This window comes from Eufriesea mexicana, unplaced genomic scaffold, assembly GCF_001483705.2.
Source record: "Eufriesea mexicana isolate 0111107269 unplaced genomic scaffold, ASM148370v2 scaffold481, whole genome shotgun sequence".
NCBI lineage: Eukaryota > Metazoa > Arthropoda > Insecta > Hymenoptera > Apidae > Eufriesea > Eufriesea mexicana.
Window position 1 is genome coordinate 1 of NW_016908629.1, and position 25313 is coordinate 25313.

General features: G+C 32.1%; 1 protein-coding gene across 6 annotated transcripts in view; it reads right to left on the reverse strand.

Moving 5' to 3' along the window:
- Positions 1–11097: 11097 nt before the first annotated feature.
- pns (DENN domain containing pinstripe) overlaps positions 11098–25313 on the reverse strand; it is a 28469-nt gene continuing 14253 nt past the window's right edge. For 2 of the 6 annotated variants that reach the window (XM_017897182.1, XM_017897187.1), the window contains exons 2-21: positions 20438–20547; positions 19213–19433; positions 17837–18031; positions 16912–17383; positions 16685–16821; positions 16426–16613; positions 16001–16176; positions 15710–15921; positions 15420–15626; positions 15319–15327; positions 14912–15086; positions 14572–14836; positions 13737–13844; positions 13007–13265; positions 12667–12934; positions 12214–12526; positions 11880–12056; positions 11569–11779; positions 11276–11492; positions 11098–11121 (exon numbers count right to left, since the gene is read on the reverse strand). In XM_017897182.1, the coding sequence (XP_017752671.1) occupies positions 11303–11492; positions 11569–11779; positions 11880–12056; positions 12214–12526; positions 12667–12934; positions 13007–13265; positions 13737–13844; positions 14572–14836; positions 14912–15086; positions 15319–15327; positions 15420–15626; positions 15710–15921; positions 16001–16176; positions 16426–16613; positions 16685–16821; positions 16912–17383; positions 17837–18031; positions 19213–19433; positions 20438–20547 (3893 nt within the window). In that variant the 3' untranslated portion in view covers positions 11098–11121; positions 11276–11302. Of the gene's footprint in view, positions 11122–11275; positions 11493–11568; positions 11780–11879; positions 12057–12213; positions 12527–12666; positions 12935–13006; positions 13266–13736; positions 13845–14433; positions 14470–14571; positions 14837–14911; positions 15087–15318; positions 15328–15419; positions 15627–15709; positions 15922–16000; positions 16177–16425; positions 16614–16684; positions 16822–16911; positions 17384–17836; positions 18032–19212; positions 19434–20437; positions 20548–25313 lie in introns of all 6 variants that reach the window. The other 4 variants (XM_017897184.1, XM_017897183.1, XM_017897185.1 and 1 more) reach the window with 4 other exon arrangements.

The following is a 25313-nucleotide window of genomic DNA, read 5'->3' on the forward strand; positions in this document are numbered from 1 at the left end:
ATAATTCTATGAAATATAGTGTCATCCCAATAATCTTCCATACATAATTGTATGAAATTTCTATATGCCTCTGCAGTTTCTTTTGCCCATAATTCTAACTCAATATCACCAATAGTTGTTTTCATTACAACATAGTTTGACAAATATATTAGTTTGATTAATGTAAAATACTTATAAAATCAAATTTATTAAAATTTATTATTTATTATTGTAATTCGAATTAGAAATTATTTAATACATTAATATAGAAATTAAGAAAGCAAATATTGTATATCGGTTAAATTTTTAAAAACAGATATACAATCCATGGAAGTATTATTAAATGATACTTATTACTTTACCTTTAGTGGCTGGCTTTTGCATATAAATATTACTCATGTTTGTAAATCTCCTATAATAGAAAAACTCCTTCATCAATAATATTTCATATTAAATCTTTAGTTATTTATAAATCAATCAACCAAATGGTTCTTTTTTCGAATAATCATACCTTTTACCTCCTTTTGACATTGGCTTTATTGGCCCAATGAAGTTTATGATGTGCCACAGCACCATTATAATTGCTTCTTTTATAGTTTCCAAGTCCGCATAGAAAGTACTAGACATTTTTGCCTTAATGCAACATTTACACTCTATATTCAGTTTAACTTTACCTTTTATAACTATTATCAATTGTTCATTCTCCATCTCTTCAATGATCCTCATATTTGCGAGTCAATGCCAGACATGTTTCTCTCTTGATACATATGCTGCCTCTTTTCTGTTTCTTGATTTGACATAATATACATTTCGTCTTCTCATTCCTTTTATTCAAACTTAACACATTAGCGATGATCATTGACTTTGACCACTCATATTAATATTCATTTATATCAGGAATACAACATACCTTTCAATATCACTGTATTTCCCATATCTTGTTATAAGAGGCCATCACCTAAATTAATTGTATTCCTTTTTGTCTGCCTAAACCATCTCCATTTTCTGAATTTTCATTTGATCATCAAAGATTTCTATCTTGTATGTCATATGGTTAACCGACCTAGAATGCAATAGAAATATCATACTTTACATATTTATATTGCTGCTACAATTTTTTCTTGCTATAAAGTATAATTTTTGGCATCTACGCTGATGATATTCCATGAGTCCAATATTTTTCTATTGTTGCACGTGTCTCTTTATTTCAACAGAATATTGTCTTTTCTAACTTATTCTATTTAATTATAACTAAAGGTTATATTAATACAAATACTTACATTCTTTTCGTGATGCAGACACACCTGCATGGGCACAACAATGCTTCCAATATTTGTTTGCAATTTTTTCTCATTTTCCATGCACTCTCCTGTTCACTTGGAGAAAAATTAACAAATCGCTCAATTTCTGTGTTTAATTTATGAAATTTTATAATTGCGTTGTAAAGGCGTACCTTTGCATATTTGTCGTCTGCCAGGTAAAGAAATGAATGCTGATTGTCTAATTAAAACCGCTGTTTCGGCTGAATTTATTAAAGAATGTAGAAAACTTTATGATTTTATTTATTAAAATAAATTAAAATAAATTAGGTGCACGTAACCAGATTAAGTAAACTATTTGAGAAACTATTCTAAAACCATAGATGGCGCTGATCGCAGGCGGTAAAATTTTTATTCGAACTGGATACTAGAAATCAATTCGACAGTAGAAAATTAATAAATTGCCAAGTTTTTGTAATTAATTCATGAAAATTTATAGCTGCACAGCAAAGTTGGAATTATAGGCAACATTCTTATAGGATGTTTAATTTAATAATTAATACTTACATGAGCGATAGGTTTTGTATTTCCTGTAGTAAACAAGATTGCTATAGAAAAGTATTTTTCTTACATAATATTATTATTTTGTAATAAATATAAACTAGCATAAGGAAGCGTAAAGAATAAATTTTTTTATTAAGAAACTTTATTTATAATTGTGTATTTACAATGTTTTTATAGGCGAAAAATAAAAACAAAACAAAAAATATATTTAAAAGAATTATCAAAACTATGGACGGGAATCGAACCCCGGTCCTCCAGTATATCAATTCTCGATCGTCCATGATTTTACATCATCTCCAACAATTCTCTAGACAATACTTTTTCTACTTTGCAGTACATTTTAATAATTTTACTTACCTCATACTTACCTTGTACTTACCTTCCCTTACTTGCAATTCCTCCCCTTACTTACCTTAATCCCTCTTCATTTAAATATCATTTAAACAGATATTGCCCACTCTCTATTTTCAAATTCCAAAGGGAACATTGAAAATTTACAAGAGGTAGGAAATATCCTAAACTTTGTGCGCAGCTCTTAGCTTGGTATCGATTCCCAAAAATTATTCTTTGGAAAACGATACCAATTACCAGGTCTCACCACGTGGAGGTGGCTACGCATCGAGACCCGACATGCGCCCTAGTGGCGCAGCCTGCTGGCGCTACCTGTATCAAAGGTACCCTAATCTAACTTGGAGCGAATTAAGTTAAAATGACTCTACTGACACTTTATTATATTTCGTGTCTTACAAAAGGGGTTTCGGTTCGGTATACTGAAACTCTACTGTCGCAACGCTAAGATATTTTCAAGTTCCCATAAAAATAGGGAATGAAATATCAAACACGCGAGCTAATAGAAAATCGCGACGCGCCCGAACGAGTTCGCGATTATTCGAAAGACCGACTAGCCTAGGCGATGTACTCCCGTGTACAGAGATAACTTCATACCTCGGCACCCTCCCGATCGGGCCTAGCTCAATTCCAGTCACTGTCGCACTCGCCAAGACTTACACGTGGACCAAGGATAGTCCCTGAACCAATGAAACTTCTAGTGTCAACGCGAGGGCCCTGCTGGGCGGTTGCCGGCCAAGACAGACACTTCGCATCCCAGCCACACGGGGTAGAACTTAATCATCCCTGTGGTCTAACCGTAGATGGTACTAGTCCGTCAGCCAGCATGTGCCCGAGCCCCAGTCGCGTACGACTTAGGCAGCGGACCGCCCCGTCGAGGTCAGAAGACGCACTGATCCGAGGGGGTCACCCTGGAACCCGATGCATGACGAGATTGACAGTGACTGGAAATGAGTGTCGGAGACGAGTCGTGAGGATGACTTACGAAGCATGTACTTATCGAGTACACGAGAGCACGTCGCGTAGGCTAGTCGGTACTTACGAACGATCGCGATTATCGCGAGAACAATTATGTTCTATTTGCTAAACGAGGGGGATAAGAAAATGATAGAGAATTTATAAATTTCGCTCCAAGTTAGGTAGCTTACCTTTGTACAGATAGCGCGCACATGATACTTAGTCTATGGATCTATCTTATGATTACTTAAAAGTAAACGCACGCATCGTTCATTGATGTGTCGCAAACAGAATATTGAGAAACCTAAAAGCTAAAACAGAATATATTATTGTTAATATGTAGCTGAAAGGAAAGGGATTAGTACGAGGAAACCATCAAGGATAATAACCAAATGGAACGAGCAAGCCAACGACGAGACCTGAGCAACATAACTACGAGACAGAAACATTCCAACGGTGAGATATAAACATACCAACGAGGAAGCGCTCGAGTATTATACGAAATACTCGAACGCTCTAACGAAAACAAATCGAACGGAAGTCGTAAAATTTGTGAAAGGAAAGATTTAGCCAACGATGAGACATAAGTAAACCAACGACGAAGCATTCGAATATTATACGAAATACTCGAATGCTGAAACAAAGACACATAGAATGAAAAAAATAAAATCTGCAAGAAGAAATTATTGTTAAATTATTTAAGAGAGTGGACAATGGCCACTGAATAGCCATTGATCTAGCCAACGATGATATACAATACAAATAAACCAACGACGAAGCATTCGAATATTGTACGAAATACTCGAATGCACAAACAATGAAAACTAGAATGAAAGAAATAATATCTGAAAGAAGAAAGATAATTAAAACCTGAAAGAAAAAATAATTAGTACCTGAAAGAAGGAATTATTATTAAATTATTCAAGAGAGTAGACAATGGCCATTGAATAGCCATTGATCAAGCCAACGATGATATACAAATAAACCAACGACGAAGCATTCGAATATTGTACAAAATATTCGAATGCACAAACAATGAAATCTAGAATAAAAGAAATAGAATCTGAAAGAAGAAAGATAATTAAAAGCTGAAACAAAAAATAATTAGTACCTGAAAGAAAAATATTAACGCGGACCCTCCGAAGTCGAAGCGACAACTGGCTCGAGCCTGCACGCGGGGCCCTTATATAGCGGCGGCCGACCGAAGATCGGCGAAAATTTCCGAACTTTACCGATTCCTTTAAAAGTTACTTTTCCGCTGTAATAACTAATAATTTATTAATTTTCTTGACTTTTATCGTTAATATACTTTGCAAACTATTTGTTATCAATGATTTTAATTTGTTATTAACAATAAATTTATTAATTTATTAACTTCTTGTAAGTTCCGAATATATTCTAACACAAATACGTCGTTTGTTAAGTAGTAGGCAATAATTTATTAATTTTTTCACTTTTATTATAAATATACGTTGCGAGCAATTTGTTATTAACAATATTAATTTGTTATAAACAATCAGTGTAATAATTTATAAACTTTTTGCACATTATAGTTACATTTTGACACAAATTCGTTCCAAGTTCAAGTAATAGCCAGTAGTTCCTTAATGTTTTCACTTTTATTGTAAATTTACGTTGTGAACAATTTGTTATTATCATTAATAATTTGTTACTAACGATAAGTATTATAATTTACGTATAATAGTATATGTGTAATTATTACTCAAAATGTTCGAATTGATGCTGATAATACTATTAGTTTTTCATTAATTACAATCTTCTTTGCAATTAATTTACAAATTATATGCACGGATTATAAAAACAATATCCTTATGAACATTCTCATGTCATTTTTGTTCTTATTTTACTTCTAATTTTGTTCATAATTAATTATTCTGTTGGACCATCGCGCCGATCGTTGTATCGAATCACGTACGTCGTCAAGTAAGTAATAATAACAAACTAATTAGCGCCAAATTATGTGCAAAAATTGTATAAGAATGCTGCGCAAGGAGTCGGCTATGCGATACAGTTATAAAAGTTCATAAATTAATCTCAGAAATTGCATAATTTGTTAATTTAAAATTATTCCCCAATAATTCCCAATCGCTAATACGGTCTTCATACCTTTTTTTATTTGGAGGTCCAGGGGGTTCAACAGCTGGTTATGAGCTTAATTTTGGATCAGTTAAATGACCATGAGCTGATTTGCTCTTACCACTAGACTTTCTATTTAATATCGCAGATTCTTCTTCATCTTCCTCTGCTTTTTCGCCAAATGATAAAAGATTGAAATTACTGTAACAAAATTTTTCATTACAAAGAATAATACTATCGTGGATAAATGCTACAAACATATATGATTTTTACTTTATTCCTGTTCTTTACTTCTTCACTTTCCTGTACTATTATTCTTGGTATAATATCAGGAAATGGATTGTTCAATATTATAGTTTTTATCAATTTTGGAGCATAAAGTGGTTTATCATTCTACAAAACAAAGGAAATATTATATTTATATCAATTCTTGATACATTTTCTTATAAACATTAAATTTACCTCATCTACAAGTGCTTCTTCAAGTTCAAGCATGTCATATATAGTTTCTTCAGTAACATAACCAAAAGTTGAATGTTTATTCTGCAAATCTAATTGAGAACCAAGAGTAAGGAAGAATTGGGAACCATTGTTATCTTCTCCAGCATTAGCCACAGCAATTAAACAGCGACCACAGGAACGTAATCTAAAACGAACTGAAAAAAAGTATTCAATTCAGTTAGAGAAAATTCCATTCTACGCTGATATATAGAACAAACCTAATCAAGAAGTCTAATTACGGAAATAGAAAAGAAAATGCACTGTTACGCAGCAGGATTTCACAGCCACTAACACATTCGGCACTATTGTTCGAAAACGCACTCTCGAAACCGGAAAAAAATATCCAATCCTGTTACAGAAAATTCCACTCTACACTAATATGTAAAACAAACCTAATCAAAAAGCCTAATTTCGGAAATAGAAGCCATAAAAGTCTATTGCGCAGTACGATTTCACGGCCACTGACACATTCGGCACTATTTTTCGAAAATGGAAGCTTGAAACCGAAAAAAAATATCCAATCCCGTTATGAAAAAAGCCACGCTACGCGAACTAGTGGAAAAATCCGGTTCACGAAACCTAATTGAAAAGATAGAAGCCAAAAAAGTAAATTGCGCAGCACGATCTGAGAGCCACTGACACATTCGGCACTATTCTTCGAAAACGCGAGCTCGAAACCGAAAAAAAATATTCAATCCCGTTAAGGAAAAATTCCCTCTACGCGGATATATAGAACAAACCTAATCAAAAAGCCTAATTTCCGAAATTGAAGTCAAGAAATCTATTACGCAGCACCATTTCACAGCCACTGACACATTCGACAACTATTTTTCGGAAACGCGAGCTCGAAACCGAAAAAAAATATCCAATCCCGTTAAGGGAGAATTTACTCTATAATGTTATATTGAACAAACCTAATCAAAATGCCTAATTTCCGAAATACAAGCCATAAAAGTCTATTACGCAGCACGATTTCACAGCCAGTGACACATTCGGCACTATTTTTCGAAAACGCGAGCTCGAAAGCGAAGAAAAATATCCATTCCCGTTAAGAAAGAATTTCCTCTATGCGGATATATAGAACAAACCTAATCAGAAAGCCTAATTTCCGAAACAGAAGCCAAGAATGTCTACTACGCAGCACGATTTCACAACCACTGACACATTCGGCACTATTTTTCGAAAACGCGAGCTCGAGACCGAAAAAAAATATCCAATCCCGTTAAGGAAGAATTCCCTCTACGCGGATATATAGAACAAACCTAATCAAAAAGCCAAATTTCCGAAATAGAAGCCAGAAAAGTCTATTACGCAACACGATTTCACAGCCACTGGCACATTCGGCAACTATTTTTCGAAAACGCGAGCTCGAAACCGAAAAAAAATATCCAATCCCATTAAGGAAGAATTCCCTCTACGTGGATATATACAATAAACCTAATCGAAAAGCCCAATTTCTGAAATAGTAGAGGAAAACTTCTATTACGCTGCACGATTTCACAGCCACTGACACCATCGTCACTAAATTTCGGACACGAATGGTGGAAATCATAGAAAAATTGGCACACGATATAGAAGTAAGCCTAATCATCGCTGTTATAATGAAGAAACCTAATCTGAAAGCCTAATTACGGAAATATAAACGATATAATGGAACTGTGTAGCACGATTTCACAGACACCTGTGCTTCCTTCACTTTATTTCACATGTGCACCTTCACTTTTTTCCACATGTATTATGCTAGCATCGAACAAATGTTTACAGTTATTTATCCTGTTCTTGGTAAAGTTCTATCTTGTGTTGTGGTCCTTTTGTACATATCACGACGATATTACAAAAGTCGTTCGATGATTCGAAATAATAACTGATACTGCGTATTATTGTTCTTGAAATTTCTTTTGTCAGTTGCAGTAATTAATACTGATCAAAGATAACACTATTTCATAAAACGTTTTGTTCAGGGACTGAAAGTTTCACTGTAACGCGTGTAAATATTGCATCATGTGCTACAGGCATGTTGGATACGCGTCCACTAGAAGTGTTCTGCGATTGGACAAAGCTGTGCCTTGTTTTCGCGGGAAGATTGAAAGAATTAAAATGGTTAAAAGAATTTAAATCAATTAAAAATATAAACTTTATTTTACTAATAAACATTTTTAAAGCAATAATTGATAGTCATATAATTGCAATTTGTTATATAATATTATACAATATTTTTAGTAAAATTAATTTTTACTTATTGTTAATTATTAGAATATTTAATAGTTAAATATAGGTACGTAAACAAAACTTTCATAATTTCAATAATTACAATGAATAGAGTGAATGAATTATTTAACTATACAAACTACTAAAGAACATAAATAAAACTCAAACAAAATGAAATGTTTTGATAATCCTTTATTCTACTGTACAGTATTATAGTATTTTGTTTTACAGTTCGTATATATACAATTATATTATACGGCGGTTGTTTTGTAAAAGATCCTATAAGTTACATCAAGCTTTGTAATTTTTTATTTATATACAAACTTGGTAAAGAATTTGTGTTTTTCAATGACAAACGATCGATTGTGGATCGTGATTAGATGGACATGACCTTTAATTTTAAATCAAACATACATACAAACTACATTTTTGAGTATTGTAAATAGATGCGCATTGACGTCACGTTGAAATCTCAATAATAGTATTACAAAGCTTACACTAAGCTCTTTGTCTATATGCTTCTATTTATCATAAATAATGTATTATATATTTTGGTGAAATGTTTAATCTTTTAAATTCTTCTTAAATAAAAATTTATAAAACTATAATTATAGATATTTCGGTCAATATCATTTTATATTAAGAATGAAATAAAGTTCATTCGTGATTCATTACAATTCTTTAATTTCTAATCCTTCCTATGCTATTCATATTTTAAAAATATTTGTTGTAGATATTATTCTTGTTTATATTATACAAGATTAGTAATATGCGCGATTTCAACATGACGATACAAGGCACGATCTAAAGCATAAAATAAAATAAAATAAAATAAAATAAAATGCGACACATTACACTTCAGTCTAACAATAAAACGATCACAATACACATTTTACGACTATCTAAAGTATAATATTTCATTCTTCCCATCTACTAAACGTGATTATTGTTAGAACGACAAAATGTACAATAACACGTTCAAAAATGATATAAAACACAATTTACAACTATTCAATTCTTTTCCTAGAAGACCTAGGAAAATAACCCCATCAGATCATTATGCGAGTATTTCATTCGCTTATATCAACAACATACAGTAACATAGTTAATTAACAAATTGATTTTAATGATAATTTCAGATGCTTGTGAAACAACAAATGATACGCAATTGGTAAATCCTACGCCCCTCTTTCTTTCTTCAACCATTCCTTTTCACACATTAACACATTGCTATCCACTAAAATATTACATGAATGATCCTCCAACAGAATAGAAAAATAACTACATAATTACAAACCTGAATTTTTTATGTGATATACATTAATAAATTGATACTTTATAATTAGAAATTTGGGAATTATAACTCTAATTTTAAAGAAATTAAAATATAGTAGTGAATACAAATTTTTATATGGAAAAATAAATTAGAATATATTTTTAGTTGGTAAACAATGTGTTAACAGAAATTATAATCAAAGTTTTATATCCATGAATCTATGTAAAAGACGATACTGTAAACTTTTAAATTTGGCCACAGATGCGAGAAACTCGCGGTGAATTATTTGCTAATGTCAAATGTCATGAATGTACACAATGAACACATGTGAATACAGCACGTCTTAACTTTTGAACTTTCAAATTTGCTTTTATATCTGTAATAATTGACAAAAGGAGATTTAAAATTATTTTTTCTTGAAATGAGTATTTTTTTTGAAAACGTAATTTAAAAAAGTCATTTATCGGAATTAGAGATACTCAACTCATCACCTAAGTTTCAATTGTATTTAATATTAGAATGAGATAAAAGGAAAAGTAAGACGAAAATCTAACGGATTTATTACAATTGACTCACAACCTAAATTAGTAGATAAATTGAAAGTTAAAACCTAAGAAAGTATTATTCACACGTGTCTTATAGAAAGTGAGCAATAGTACACTGGTTAATAATATGAAAGAACGATTCTTATCTATGGGATGTGATTCAGTGTTTATGACATGCTAGCAGTAAAATTGTACTCTGAAAGCTATTTCTTCAAATTAATGGAGTAACTGATTTATCTCAGTTATCAAGAACATTAAAACTTCAAAGAACAATCAGTAGCAATGTACTTTGCGCATTAAAAATTAATTGTCACGTTTCGAAACTTGTAAATGATTAAATTGCTTGGTCCATTTTTTCTCGAGTATGCGCATAAATATTTTTTCATAATATAATACGTCCTTTCGATTTCGGTTCAAACTACAGTATTTTAGCTGAATTTCAAATTTCACAAAAAAAGAAATATAAATTACTAATGATAACAATTGCAAATGCAGAGAATTGTTTTAGTTTAAAAAAAATGTCAAACTTCTATTATTTGTAGCTTAAGATTCATATAAAATTAAAAATTAATTATTAATAATAACATTTTTTGATCTGTCTTATTCGATAAAAGAAACAGAGTATTAAAAAATAGTACAAGCTCCTGTTCACGTATATGTATAAACAACGTATTGAAAGTAAGAAAGATTGTAGGTCGATTTTTATAATGACTTAAACGTAATGTGAGTCATAAGATTGTAAAAAATTTAAAAGTAACAAAACATAAATCGTTTTCTATCCTAATATTTCAAAAAAAGTTATATTTTCTACTATTAATAATTTCAATTAAAATAACAAAAAATACAACGTATAAGATTGATATTTATTTCGCTTAACTTATTAGTTATTGCGATATACGTTGTATGCACGCTTTTTAGATATTTTGCTTACGACAAAGACGGTAAAAAAACTAAATTCTTAATAATAATGATAATATCAATAATACTAATAGTAATAACTAATAGGATCACATCTTTGGTACACGATACGTCAGTTTCAACAAACTTAGCTAGCTTCTCTATCAATATACGGCAAGATGGGCGAAATTAGATTATTTATCTTTGCACTAAACTCTCATTGTTATTAATATCATAAACTTTCGGAACAGGGCAAGATCTTTGTTTTCATTACCACTCATGTATCCACTTTCTGCCAAATAATTTGTCATCTAAAAACGACTATTTTACATCTGTGTAACAGTCTTCATTTGCATTATTAAATTTCTCTTAGATCCTTAATAATAGGGTTTTAGAAAGTTTCTCATTTCTTCAGTATCGTAACATTTGTCCCTTTTCGGCTCACATTATTTAGAATTTGATAAATTGTGCCGCTTCAAAGAAATGTATCCTACAGAGAAACATATAATGATATATAATGTAATGATATACGTACTATAAATTACAAGAATATAACATAATAAAATAATTAAATATAATATGATCTAAACATAATATAACAATTTTAATATTATATTTATAGAAACGAAAAGACTATACCTTACCTAATTATGTGGAATGTTCATAATGAATTAACATATACTCGAAATTCCATGAGTCAAACTCTTTTCAAGGACAATGTGAAATTCGCTTAATGGTTCAAGAATATGAATAAGGAAATTCAATAATGTAAAATTTCTTAAAAAGGAATTTTCTTCATACATGTCCGCAGTAGAACGCGCTTCGCTCATTGGCCGTAGCATCGAATGAAGAAGCTGCTCTCTAAAATAAAAAAATAATAATTAGATATACAGAAATATATTCGACAAATATTTAAACTATTAGAATTACAATTTACCTTGCTGCTAAGCAAATGAATAACTGAAATTTTCCATCTTTACCAAGAGTCTGACTGAACATATTAATTTGATCAATAAGATGACAATAACATCTTAAAGTCGTAAATCTTTGACTGTTTTTTGCATGAAGTCGTCTATCTCTATTTAGCCTCTGGGAATATTCATCCATTTCTTCCAACAAAGAAATTTCAAAATTTTCTTTCACACGCACTAAAATAAATAAAGAAATTCTCCACCTTGTTTATTTGATAACAAAAGGTTTTATATCAAAAGTTTAACAAAATGATAATGACTGCAAAGAATAACTTACAGAGATAATCCCAAACATAAAAATTCCTTCCAAATATCCTTTGGTTTTTAAATCCAAATAAAAATATTTGCTCTAATGATGGTACAAGACCACCTTCTCCACAAAGTAGAGCAGTCAAAGAACCATCTTGACATTCTCTTCTATAGTGGAATTTGACAATAGCATTTACAGATTCACCTAAAATTCCATAAATATTCCAAATATTTTAAACTCATTTCTTAAAAATTTACTACTATAAACATAATTTGTATATATTATTAATTACACTGGTATAATCTAAATATTTAAATTTTTTTTCACATTATGACGCCAAAAGTATTTTACTAATATTTACCCAACATATGCTGCAATTCGACTTGAGACAATATTGGACGTCTAGGTATGCTCGGAGATCTACATCTTGGTGGTGTTGAACACGATTCAACCAATTCTTCGCTATCAATACTACGTGGTACCAAAGCGCCTACTAATAATCTTTCAGTAGATCCGTCATCAATACCTCTACCAAGCCATCTACCACAGGGAAATTTAAACGTATGCCCTGTAACTTCATTTCTCACTACAACGTGTTCTACCATCCATTTAGGCGAAAGGCCTGTATTGTCATGTCCTATACGTAATGTAGAGAGAACGCCCAAATTCTTATGCTACAATGAAAATTATAAAATTACATTTAAGTTGTTAAAAGTATTGATTATTTTACTATTTTAATATTTCTCAAGGTTTAACAAATATTCTGTTTAGGATTCTCTTGGTTATTAATTTGTATAAATGGATTAGAACATACATGAAACACAAATTCCAATGCTCCCTTCGGAATCGGAACTGGATTTGTTTCACAAAGCGTGCCAGAAATAGCGATCCAGCTGTTTGCTGAAGTAGTAGCTGCACTAGCTTTTCGAGTAGGAAATATAACGACCCTGTATGGCAATTTTGTAGTTGGATAATTGTTAGTAAAGCAGAAATAATCAACAGCATTCAGTGTTAAAAGATGATACAAGAATTGCTCCTTCTCTTCTTCACAACGCAAAAATGCCGAGCGCTTATACTGACTTCTAAAAACAAAATAACATTTTTTAATATTATAATAAACTCATACATATATTTCTTCGAAATTTATAAATTACCTTAACAGCCTAGTATCCGATAACAGAGTTTTCAAATGGCGAGAAAGAAGTTTTTTTTCAAGTGCTAATCGGACCCAAGCTCTGGCATATCCAATGTGCGTTTTAATATCAGTCATCGCTTGCACGTTCCGAATATCGAAGAGCAAGGAATCAGGTAAAGGCCTCAAGTGTTCAGGACCAATTTTTCTGTCACCAGGGGATTTATGCTTGTCCGTGCCACGTGTAGGAGAGTCGATTTCCAGTGCCAAATTTGGTAGATCTATTATTGTTAACAAACATACACATCGAATTAAATAATAATTCTAAATGTATAGAATAATTGATATTCGTTTATCACATTGCTATAAAAACATTTTGAACACTGCATGCAAACAATAATTTCATGCTTCAAAAGAAGACGAAAAATATACACCGAACAAATAACTTTAGGCATTCCATGTTCTAGATCTTCAGTTTCATCTTCAAATTTCAATTTTAAAACATGCTCACTATAAAAATTTTAATACAACATCGTTATTATTAAGAAACAATAAAAATCATTTTTTTGTATTATACATTTACGATATCCCTAAGTATTAAAAACTGTTTTTTTAATATTTAAAATGTCAATGGCATATCATGCGCTTTATTGAAATTTATAATAATTATTTGATATAAATTTAATAATAATGTTAGAGTAAAAGCTAAATAAAATTTAATGTTCCTATGGCAAGCCAACATCAGGGCTTACCATTAAAATTCTCCTTGATATAAGAAGCAATCTCAAAAATATTTTTGCCCTTTAAGGATGAAATTAAACGGTCCGGTAATCCAAAAAACTTACTTGACGATTTCTTGGCTATTTACAACACAAAAAAATGAAATAGAAATAAAATCAACTAAAAAAGAAATACCGTTCTATGTTTAAGACAATACCACAATTTGAAAGGCAACAATTTTTAATTAATAGAATTTAATTAGATTAAAGAATTAATTTTTATTTTATTATGATAATACAAATAACATTATTAACTTACATAGATATAAAGCATATATTTAAAAAGATTTATATGATATTTTAATCATGTTTTGAAACATTTTATCTACTTTCTGTATTACCGTCATAAACAAAGAACAATATATGTAAAAAAATAACATATTTAATTAAATGCTTTTATCAAGCATGTACTATAATTGTAAATTATTGTTCATAATAGCAAAGTAATATATTTAAAAAAAAGCGATTTTATGAAATCAATATTCTTTTGAAAATAGCTGAACGTTTTCTTTGATGTAATATGTGCAATCTTAGCAGAAACATATAGAGTCAAATAAATAATTATTTATCAATAATGTGTCACTTACAACTAATACAGTGCAGAGTATCTACGTATGAGAAACTAATCTCTACTTTTAACACTTTATTTGAAATAAAATAAGACACGTACAATCGAGTCGTTTCCGCAGCTCGCACCACGCTAACGCTGCATTTCCAAATATCATAAAATTTAATGAATGCTATATTTCCGATAACAAAGTACTATTTTATAAGAGATATTAAAATGTAATAATAAATTTTAACTCACCAGGAGAAAGAAAGTTAGGATCTATGGGTTTACTTGGGTCGTTACACTCTTCTAATGCTTGATACATAGTAAGATGTGACCAAAGAGCACTTTTCCCCTGTTTGTTTTGCAATCCATGACTCCAAACTCGTTCTAAGAGATCACAAAGACTGGCGACTAGCGTATTTTCTTCAACGTCGGACAATGATTCTCCTCCATGACCTAATGCAACCGCTTCGGAACCCATTTTTTCAACCAACATTCTTTTCGTTTTTGATTTACAATCCTTATCATGAAAAAAATTAACATAACCAATTATTATTAATAAATCCATCTATTTTATTTATCTTTATAAATGTACCTTGAGCAATTTTTCAACGAACGTCCAATTTGCTTGCGCTATTAATGCTGGACTCATATCTGCAGACAATTTGGTTTGAGGTCGAGGCGATTGAGTTTCCTGAGGTGCCGGAGTTTTTCCATTCGACTCCATGGACTTCATTTTATACTTCCATTGTGTTTGACCCCTTCGACTACTGTCATGGGTACAAGATAAATCATTAAAATCGTATTTCAGAAACAAATTCAATGAGAAACTTTTGTATTAAAAAAAAAAAAAATATTAGATTGCATCAATTAGGAATTAAAATAAAAATTATATAGATAAATGAAACATTTTTGAACATTTTGATTTCGTATTACGTAATATAAAATAATAATACAAAATATACATGCATGACATTGGACAATTCCAGACGTAGATCTTACCGAAGTATGCTACACGTGAAGCAGGAAATAAGACAATAAATATTAACATATTTTGAATTAATTTAATTATACAAAAAAATATATTTGTATAAAATATTTACCTATGAGCCGGTTCCTTGTTTAGAGCAACACTATCTAATAGCGGAAAACTTCGAAAATACGCCGCTCTATGAGGAAGAATTTCAGCAGGTGGATTCGTTTCAAAATCTACGTTTGTCAATCTTTGTTCTAATACTTTTTGCGATTCTTCAACACTTGTACAAGGTTCATAGCGTGTCGACCGAACGATACCTTCCCCAACTTTTTTTCTGTAACGAACGAAAGTCTATTAATTTTTTATGTGCTAAAAAATATTAATATAGAAAATATTTATTTTGTTTTTTACATTTACCTTAACAGAGAAATTCTTTGATCAAAAACTCGTATATTAAAATCGAGCTCGCTCCACGTTGACATAACTTTGCTGTCGACAAGAGATGCGAACATTTGTGTCTCTAGAAATCTTGATAAAAATGGCAAATGCTGTGTAGGTTGATCGGATAAAAATGTAGCCTTATCAAAAACATGCATACTATCCCTATTATTCAACCATTCATCTTTATCCTGTAACATACAATCGTTTTTCTCGTTTATATGCAATTTTATTACAAGAAATGTATCACGTATAAATTTTATTTCGAACCTGACTTGGCTGAATAACGAAGTGTTCATAACTAGAAAATATTTGTACAAAACGGTTCAAAAAGGTTTCTCTAATGGCATTATTAAATATAAGCGTTTCCTGATACTCCTCTTGAGGAGAGAATATTCGCTCTTTCCCATTATCTTCCAATGAATCAATATCTTCCACATTCACTCCTATAAGAAAAATTAATAAGAAATGAAAATGACTATTACAAAAAATTTTCCAAGTCTAAATATACCTATATTTAGTACAAATATTTGTTTAGTTTATTTATACTACACAAATTTTTCTGTATTTGTTTCATTACATCTCCTATTAAATCTTTCAGCAATAAGGAAAAGAAAAAGAAGCGATTGTATAATAAGAAAATTAATAATTTATATAAACTTAAAATAGAATTATGTAACATTAACGATCTTCACCTGTCCTTTTAACAATATCTACTATCCTCTGTAATGTGTCTGACTGCGGTGTTGATTCCGGTCGATCCCAATCCAACACATCATGTAATGAATGTTTTCTACGAGGAAGATGAAATCCAGAACCAGGAAGCGTCAAACTACTAGTCATGATGTCACCGTTATAATGATTTATGACCATGTTATCAGTCCTAAAAAGTCATTTCGATGTTAACAAAATATAAATAAGTATATAGGAAACGATTGAACATTTTCAACTTACTTTCCTGTATGTGGTACTTTGTACTTGTTTAAGAGAGCTCTAATCTCAGCAATGAATTGCATTTTGTGAGGAAATACAGGTAACTCTTCCGGAAATTGGCTACTTTGCTTATCTATATCTACATAACAAAGATTTGCCTGCAATCAAAAAACATTTAATTCTTACAATTCATGTAAAGGATATTGGGAATTCTGTAAAACCAATTTTAAGAAGTACTAAATACTCACTTCACTGGCAATTTTCAGTACACCGCCCTCACTTTGCGCGTGTAAACCCATTATAAACGGTACCGGCGCGTCCAAGAAATGATGTAAACTGGCGGGCAATATCGGCACGTACACATGTTGCCAGGAAAACGGGAAAAGGAGCGCCGTTATGCACTCAGATACTACCATTAGCTTGTGGAAATCCGAACTTCTGAGCAACACTTGGTTCTCCAATAGAACGCACGTGAACAATTGAATCACGCAGTCCGCGCCAAGCCATGTGAACATGTCTTTCAGAGGATAATCTAGCATCGGTAGCTCTTGTGATGGCGTCGGCTGATGGATAACCAGCTCCAACGGTGATTTCGCTGGCTCATCGTTGGGAATGAAGAACTTTAACGACTTTCCAGGCAATGGTACCGGCACGTTGTACAGCAGATTGTATACATAAGACTCTAAGCTAAGACCAGGTCCTGGATGTCTAGGAACACATCTGTAAAGATGAACATTTAATTAGCTTAATAAAAAAATAGTAAAATTATCAGAAGATCCAAACTAATTATGAATAATTCAAAGATAAATTAATATTTCGAAATATCTTTTTTCAGACATGGTACTTATCTATCATTTTATTTTTTATTATTATTATTAAGAAATAGGAATTTTATTGAAGATATAGTTGAAAATTTAATTCTATATCTCAGCGTCGAAAAATATCGATGTCTAATTTACCTTTAAATAAAATGAATTAATAAAACAAATTTCCTAGAATTTTTCGATTTTTTAAATCTACAACTCAGTTTAAGATTTGAAAATTGTAAGATACCTTCAAAGAAACCTAAAGATCTTTTCAAAGAAGATCTTTCTAAGCTCTTTTATTAAACAGCATTATCAAACAAGATAAAGATAATGGGACATTAAGATGATAATATACACGTTTACTTACTTGTAAAGATTAGTAAGGAACGTTTTCGCGGCATGAAGGTAAGGCTGCTGGCATAGCAAGGATATCGATTTAGTCACTAGCAACTTGTCTTTGGTAGAGTCGTAGTAGCCTAATGCAGCACCTGGTGAATGTGCTGATAGCTTGAAATGCCGTGGCAACGATCGCGTGTTATGTCCATCCTGGCCTTTTCTTGCCCTGTAAATGCATTTATATCAAACCTCCGCACATTCCATTGTACCAATTTTTATCTTATAGTAAACTTTGGACTTATTCTCTTTCGGCACTTTACGATAAATTAACATCTTTAAGATAATACGGGGCATCTACCAAATATTATATCAGGAGTTTATGGTGAGAGAAAATAATTTATTAAAAAATAAAGAATAATAACACGTGTCCTTAAAATGTGATACAACCTCTTCCTTTTCTGTGTCAAGATATTAATGAGCAAAATTAGTTTCTGGAGATCATAACGATCGTTCGCACATTTCTATACTATACAATGAAAAAAAGAAAGAAATCTGAGATAGAACGTCAATTATTCGGACAATTAGAAAGATAATATCCCAATAAATCAATAGTAGTATGCCTGTTCGATTATTCAGACGAAACTATTCCAATATCTCCAACAGAAGAACTGATTACATTTCCAGATACATTTTATACCTTAATACCGTACACGTTTTTCCGGATATCTGAGCGACACGAAACTGAAGACTTTCATAATTGCTTTTACTTCATAAATGCAGAACAGTATAAAAGCTCCAGATCATATATGTGCCCTATCTTATAATTACTGCAAAACATAGCTTATTAATAAACGTTTCTACGTAGAGTTTCGTGAAAATGAATTTCTTTTTATATATGTTGCATGCAATAATTTGCAATCAACATTTCTGGGGATTTTAATCACCGTATAATTGATACGAGAATAAATTCCAAAACCGTGTCAGTATCGATATAGAATCGAAAGAAAAAATAACAATTATAAAACTAATATGAAAACGGATGTAACTACAACAGATATAATCAGAATTTCTCTCTAACAGTTATTTCCAATCAAATAATTCTACATAACCATTTTAACAAATGGAACGATATCATAATAGTTGCCAACTTCCGCGAGCTAACTTAAAAAAAAAAAAAAAAAAAAAAAAACTAAAAATCATCTCGCTTTCCAATTCAAATTTCACGAGCTCCAAATTGCCACTCAAAAATTAAAAGCAACTCTTTCTGTCCGTATCCATCCACACAATGCATCCAGTCAACTCGTCCAATGTTTTTCATTGCCATAAACTCTCGTCCAATCTAACAGAAGTTGGATTAGCTGTATCATTTAAGAACACGGGAGAATAAACAGCGCAATGAAGACTCACGTTGGTGGTGTACCGTTTTGGCCGCTGCTCAGTTCCGTGATGTGCATCGCCTGGAGGGTTTGCATAGCCGCGCATATTTTGCGATTCCGGCACTCCTCGTAGAAAACAAGACTGAACCCGTAAGTTCTGTGTCCGTCCTCTTTGGTGAGTACGAACGAGTGGAACGTCGGTTCCACCGAGTGTTTCTGCGTTCGGAATCTCAGGCCGCTCGGCAGGCAGAGCTGCAAGATTGAATATCTAATGACACAGACGCTCACACAACGCCTTTTCATTTCTACTACTCTTTCTTTCTTTCCTCTCCCTCTCTTTTCATTGCCGTCCACAACTGGGACGCAACTAGCGCAACCTATATAACACCGTTGATCGTGAACAGTGTCTATATACCCGGTTTACTATACGAACGTCGAGTATTTTGCACTTCTAATTTTACGTCCCAGTAATCCTACTAAACCTTGTCAAAAAGTACTGCTTCTTTTTCTTTTCTTGCAGTGTATTTTCCAGTGTAAATATCCGAAATCATGCGATGCAAACAAATGGATAAATGGACCGATGCTGATGGTATACAGAATATCAAAAAATGTTCATCGAGTGAAATAAAAAGCGATTAATCGATGTAGATCAAGATCGATTGTTAATTCGTAACTGGCGAACTTCGCGAAACTACTTTAGTGTTTGAAAAGTACTTTCTTTTGAAGTAGTATAAATTTTTAGCTGTAAGTCAAATAAAACACTTAAGTTCAGATAAGATTTACAGATATGTGAAATACTTTGCATTGTTTTATTTTTCCATCTAATAATTCTATGAAACTTTGTCAGAAAATATTTACCCTTTTTCTTCTCCTGCTTTTAAGAGTATCTTCAACGAAACTATACAACGTCACGTGAACGAAATAGTTGAATAAATAAAAGGGAGTAATGCTTATTCTGAATAAGTATGCTTCAGGTAAGAAACTTCTAAAAAGTTATATTCCGCGAGAAATATACTTCTTATACAAAATTTTATAGTTTTTCGCAGTGTGTGGCGTGTTAAATTTTAGCAAAAATTTTGTAATATTCATATTTCGTATATGTCGAGGTACTAGTATTAAACCTTACCAAAAGAAATAGAGTGAAAAATTAGGAATTAAAGAATACGATAATATTCTACATGTCGTAGTTTGGAAAGAATAAAAGCAATTCATAAAATTATCATTTTTCAAGAATGTAAAATGTATCGATGACATACCATGCAGACAGCGTGTTCGTCGAAAGGGTTCCATGGTACTGAATCTGGGTGATGTCCCAACACTTTGCTTTTATATGCTCGATCCAAAGGTGTACATTGTAAAGAGTCACCTGGAACAAAAATGGTAAAAATTCTTGTCAGTTTTAAGTTATTTAAAATATTTTCTTTAATACAAAGAAAAATCATATATAATAAAAAATTACAGTACAATAAATGTGTTCCATATAATATTTTTTCTTCATTTAAATTTTCTGCTACTTTTTTTTATAATAAACGTTGATATTGGTTTACAAATTTCATTAAATTATTTAAAGAAATCTGTGAACAGTGTCAATATTCCTTCAACATCATCCAAGGTTTCAACACAGTCGATAAGGTCGGAATATATCCAAATTAATCAAATGTACATATTGAATATGCATTGTCTTTAAGGAACGTGGAAGCGTGACATTTATAATGATAAACAACACGCTCCACAAATGATGAGCTGTAATACTTGTTAACGATAAGTGAGACCGTGACCTTTTAACCAAATACTTAAACACGCTCTTCGTGTCATATAAAGGTCTACCTTTTTAATCAATGTCCAAGCCGTTCCTTAAAATTAAACAAGGTATAACATACAGTTATTTCAAATGTCCTTAAATTTCCTACAAAGTTTGAAGACCTACCTAATCGTTTCAAATAAAAGCACCATTTCAATTCAAATCTTTACATCTTTCTATTCATTGTTTTAAAACATATAATTAGCCATTACAACAATTTTTTTCGTTTCTGATTTAAACTAACTTTGGATTTTTACTGTGCTATTGATCTTACTACGTTATTCATATATATAAATATGTAATAAACTGAATGATCTTGAGTATACACTGTTGAATTCATTCTAACAAATATTATGGTACAATGAATTAACGTACTCTATTTAAAAAATTATATTAACTTAAAATCTGCTAAGTTCATAGTCAAGAATAGCATTTAACCTACAATGTTCCCCTATATCAACTAATTCTCATAATACCTAATTTTGTCATATCTCTAACGATTCTCGAGACATTCCTACTTTTCCAGTTAAGAGAGAGACGCCACAATTTTACATCCTCGATCGCGAGATATTCGATCATTACATCATTCTCAACGCCTACATTCCCACACAATGTCGTCCAATCTCCAAACCTCCCAACACTTTCGACCCAACTGCCTGAGAGGAGCCTCTCTTCACGACGGAGTGTCATCACAGCGGAGTAATTAGTCCAAATTCCTCGCTGCACGGGAAATGTTCAAGTCGGTCAAACATTCTACAGCAAAAGTGACATATACGCTAGTCCAAAGTAAAAAAGGATTGCACATGTATGTATATATGTATATAAAAAAAAGAGATTACACGTTTAAAAAGTAGTTTCAGCAGCGGTGCATTTACTCCAGTTTGCACATTGTTCTTGGTCCAGCCGGCCTAAGTGCATCTTGGAGCTTCACTGTAATTCCTACAACAGGAGAAAGAGAGAGAGCGAGAAAGGGAGAGGGCTGTTCTCCCCCTTTCCTGAGAAAAATTAGAATCTCTCCACAGCAACGTCGGCAACTTGTTATTGAACGTGGTACGTATCCCAGAGCAGCTCGACCTGAATGAGACTGTTGAAGTCTTGGCGATGTTCCAGTTACCTCCTGCACGGTGAACACAACAGCACCCTTGTACAGGGTTAATCGTTCATGATCGAACAACCACCCAAGGAGGCAGCGAAACGTATACGATATAGGCTCAAGAATTTGATTACACAGAGAATATAATTGACAATCCACGGAAACGGAGATCTTACAAGCATTGAAGCTAACGTGAAGAAATATTGTCGTTTACTTCTTTTTGATTAAGGAATTGTCCCTCATAGATCAAATAGAATGATTAATTGCTATGGTACGCTTTGTGTGACTAGAAATGACGATACGATATTTGCAGTTGCAAAGAAGTTACAGAACTGTTTTCATGATTCAACATGCTGCAACTTCAATAACGCTTCTAGAGTTAAGCTGCGAAGTTTCAAGAGACTTTCACAGTTAGTTGCTATAGTGTAGTAATATTGAGTGAAGTCAGATGATCTTCCTTTTAGGAAGGTAAAAATTTAGGAAGTTGGAAAAAATGGGGAGGAAAAAACGAAAGAGTTGAAATATGAGTGCTCTGGAGTACAAGTGACTTGTAAAGTGGCTGCAGAAAGCAGTCACTTGGATTTAAAGAGGCTGCCGCTTTTAAATCAATTGTTTCTTTTTTTAATCCATTTGTACTAAAAATCATCGCGTCACGTTATTTTATAATACTTATTCATAAAAACTGAGAAAAGTCCACTTATACACAACCACCCTATAAGTCATTTATTGCTATTCAAAATGAGTAGCTCATTTTCTCATTAAATTTCCAACGTCAAGCCTCTGGTAATAATTCCAACATTCTTGCTATCCAATATAATCAAGAAGAGAAAGGACCTTCCAAACTTTCCATTAGATTGCCATGTTCAATTAACATCAAACTTTATCTCAAAATACAAATAGAAAAATTCCTTCTGTCCTCTTAAAACAAAACTTTCTGGCAATTTATCCCTAAATATTGTTTTGAATAATTCTCCTAAGAGTATGAAACGTTTAAAATCTTAACGAGCAAGTGCAAAAATCTATTGTAACTTCACAAGAACCAGGCGACATTTGCATAATTCTTCCACCTAGCTTCTTCCAAAAGAAGCTGCGCCTACCTAAGCCGCGTATCTACGGATCACGCAAGTGATTCACGAGCCTCTTCAATGCTTAGTACAAAAGCACTTTACAATAGTTACTTCGAATTACTCGATTAACCCCATTAACTTCAAGAATAATTATTATTTCTTAATTAATGTATGCTCTTCGTTAACGTAAAGCTCTTCCATACATAGATACACATAGAATACGTATACATGTATTGCCTGCAAAAGCATTTAGCCGATGATCTCGTGAAATATAATATCACAGTACTATTTTTGTCTAGTTTGAATTCCACCGCCACCGGCGACTGCACATGCGTACAAGTAGCTGACAAAATAAAAGTATTAAATGCGTTATTTACACGAGAGCTACATTATTAATTTGGTTTAATCGATAAAAAACAGTCACAGTTCAAATTAAGTGACAAATCAATATAAATAACGAAACAGTTTTCTGAGATTACCCTGATATGTCAGATATTCTATCCTATGATTTCTAATATTTTATCTCCAAACGTATATCTCATATGCGTATTGCGGTAGACGTATCGTCGTGTGAACGGACATTTATGCGGTCGGTGAATACGCGATCTTCGTCGCGTCCTTTCCAACAAAATATCCCGACCAAACGCTTTTGGCATCCTTCCCCGTCGAAATTACCGAGGACTGCTGCCATGACAGTTATCACTGGCGAAGCAACGCCGTAAAAATCTTTATTTTCCTTAGGCTGAATCGAAGAAAAGATACGTGACGAGGGTTTCGTTGCGCCCCTCTTTTCCTAACGATATTCTCCACTGCCACTAGCCACAATTCCAGCCGATTGTTCCGGAAAGAAACTCTGGACAAGACCTGCATTGTGTTCTTCCATCCGGCGGAATTTTTGTAGCTTTTGCTTTACCCGATTGTCCTTTATTTCGTTCGCAAAGTATTCATGTGAAATTTAGCAGAAATTTGTTGGAATTCTTTTGCTGGGTCCAAGATAATATTTTGGAAAATGAAAATTTAATAAAATTGAGATTTTCATATACTTCTGGTGAATTCTTGGATCTTTTTTTTAACGTTCTATTGGAATTTATGTGACCTATCTGAATTTTTAGATTAATATAAATTTTTTTAGTGACGATATTAAGTGCGATATGTACTTATAAATCCAAATCAATTTTTATAGTCATTTTTCATCTCATAGGACTAGGATACTATCTATAAGAAATAATAGTGTTGTTTCAACTGAAACGATCTTTTTCAAGCCAGTCGTCATGCAGTTTGTATTCAGAATTATTATTTGCAGAATCGATTGCAATCTCATCCATCTGTTCTGGGTAGTGATCTCGAACGAACTCTGCTGTACACCTCTCTTGTGTGTTAATTAAGTTTTGCATTTATTTCAATATGAATGGATTCATTTACTCTGCGTACACGGCATACAGACGGAATCGATTCGAACTGGTTGTTCTAACAAACGCACAGGAGACGATTTGAAATTGTTCTTATTCATTGTCTCGATATTTTAATTAATTTTACGTGTTATGTATAATTATCTGAAACAAAAGTTCTATAAGCTGCCAGGCAAATCCAATCCCAGGTAATATGAATTACATTACTATAGTTTTAAAGACAAATAAAATATTTAATTTGTATCATGTATACTTTGTAGTTACAGTCAATCACAAAAATATTAAGGCATACATTAGTTCTTAGTTCTTTCACAGTTTCACTTTTCCACCAGTGACATAAATAATATGTTTTTAATCATTGTTTTATCAAAATTAAATTAAAATATATATCTTAATATCTGTATAACTTGCTACATAATTATACCATAAATGTAATCACCTACAATAACAAAAATACCGTTATTGAAGCCCTAAAAATTGATAGCTCGTTATTGTTTCATTAATTACATTGGTTCTCAGAAACGAAATATGCCTCGTTCGAATTCAATTGGTGTAACAGTTAATATAGAGTACAGTATTAAAGAAAACCGCAAAACCGTTATTGCACAGCACAAGTGTTATAATCTCGACAGAGATTTTCGCTGCTTTAATACCTTTGAAGTTAACTATAACATTTATTTATTGTACCATGAACAAATACAAGAAATTGAACTCTGTAATGACATACTACGAACTCTATCATAATACCGAGACACTGAAGAC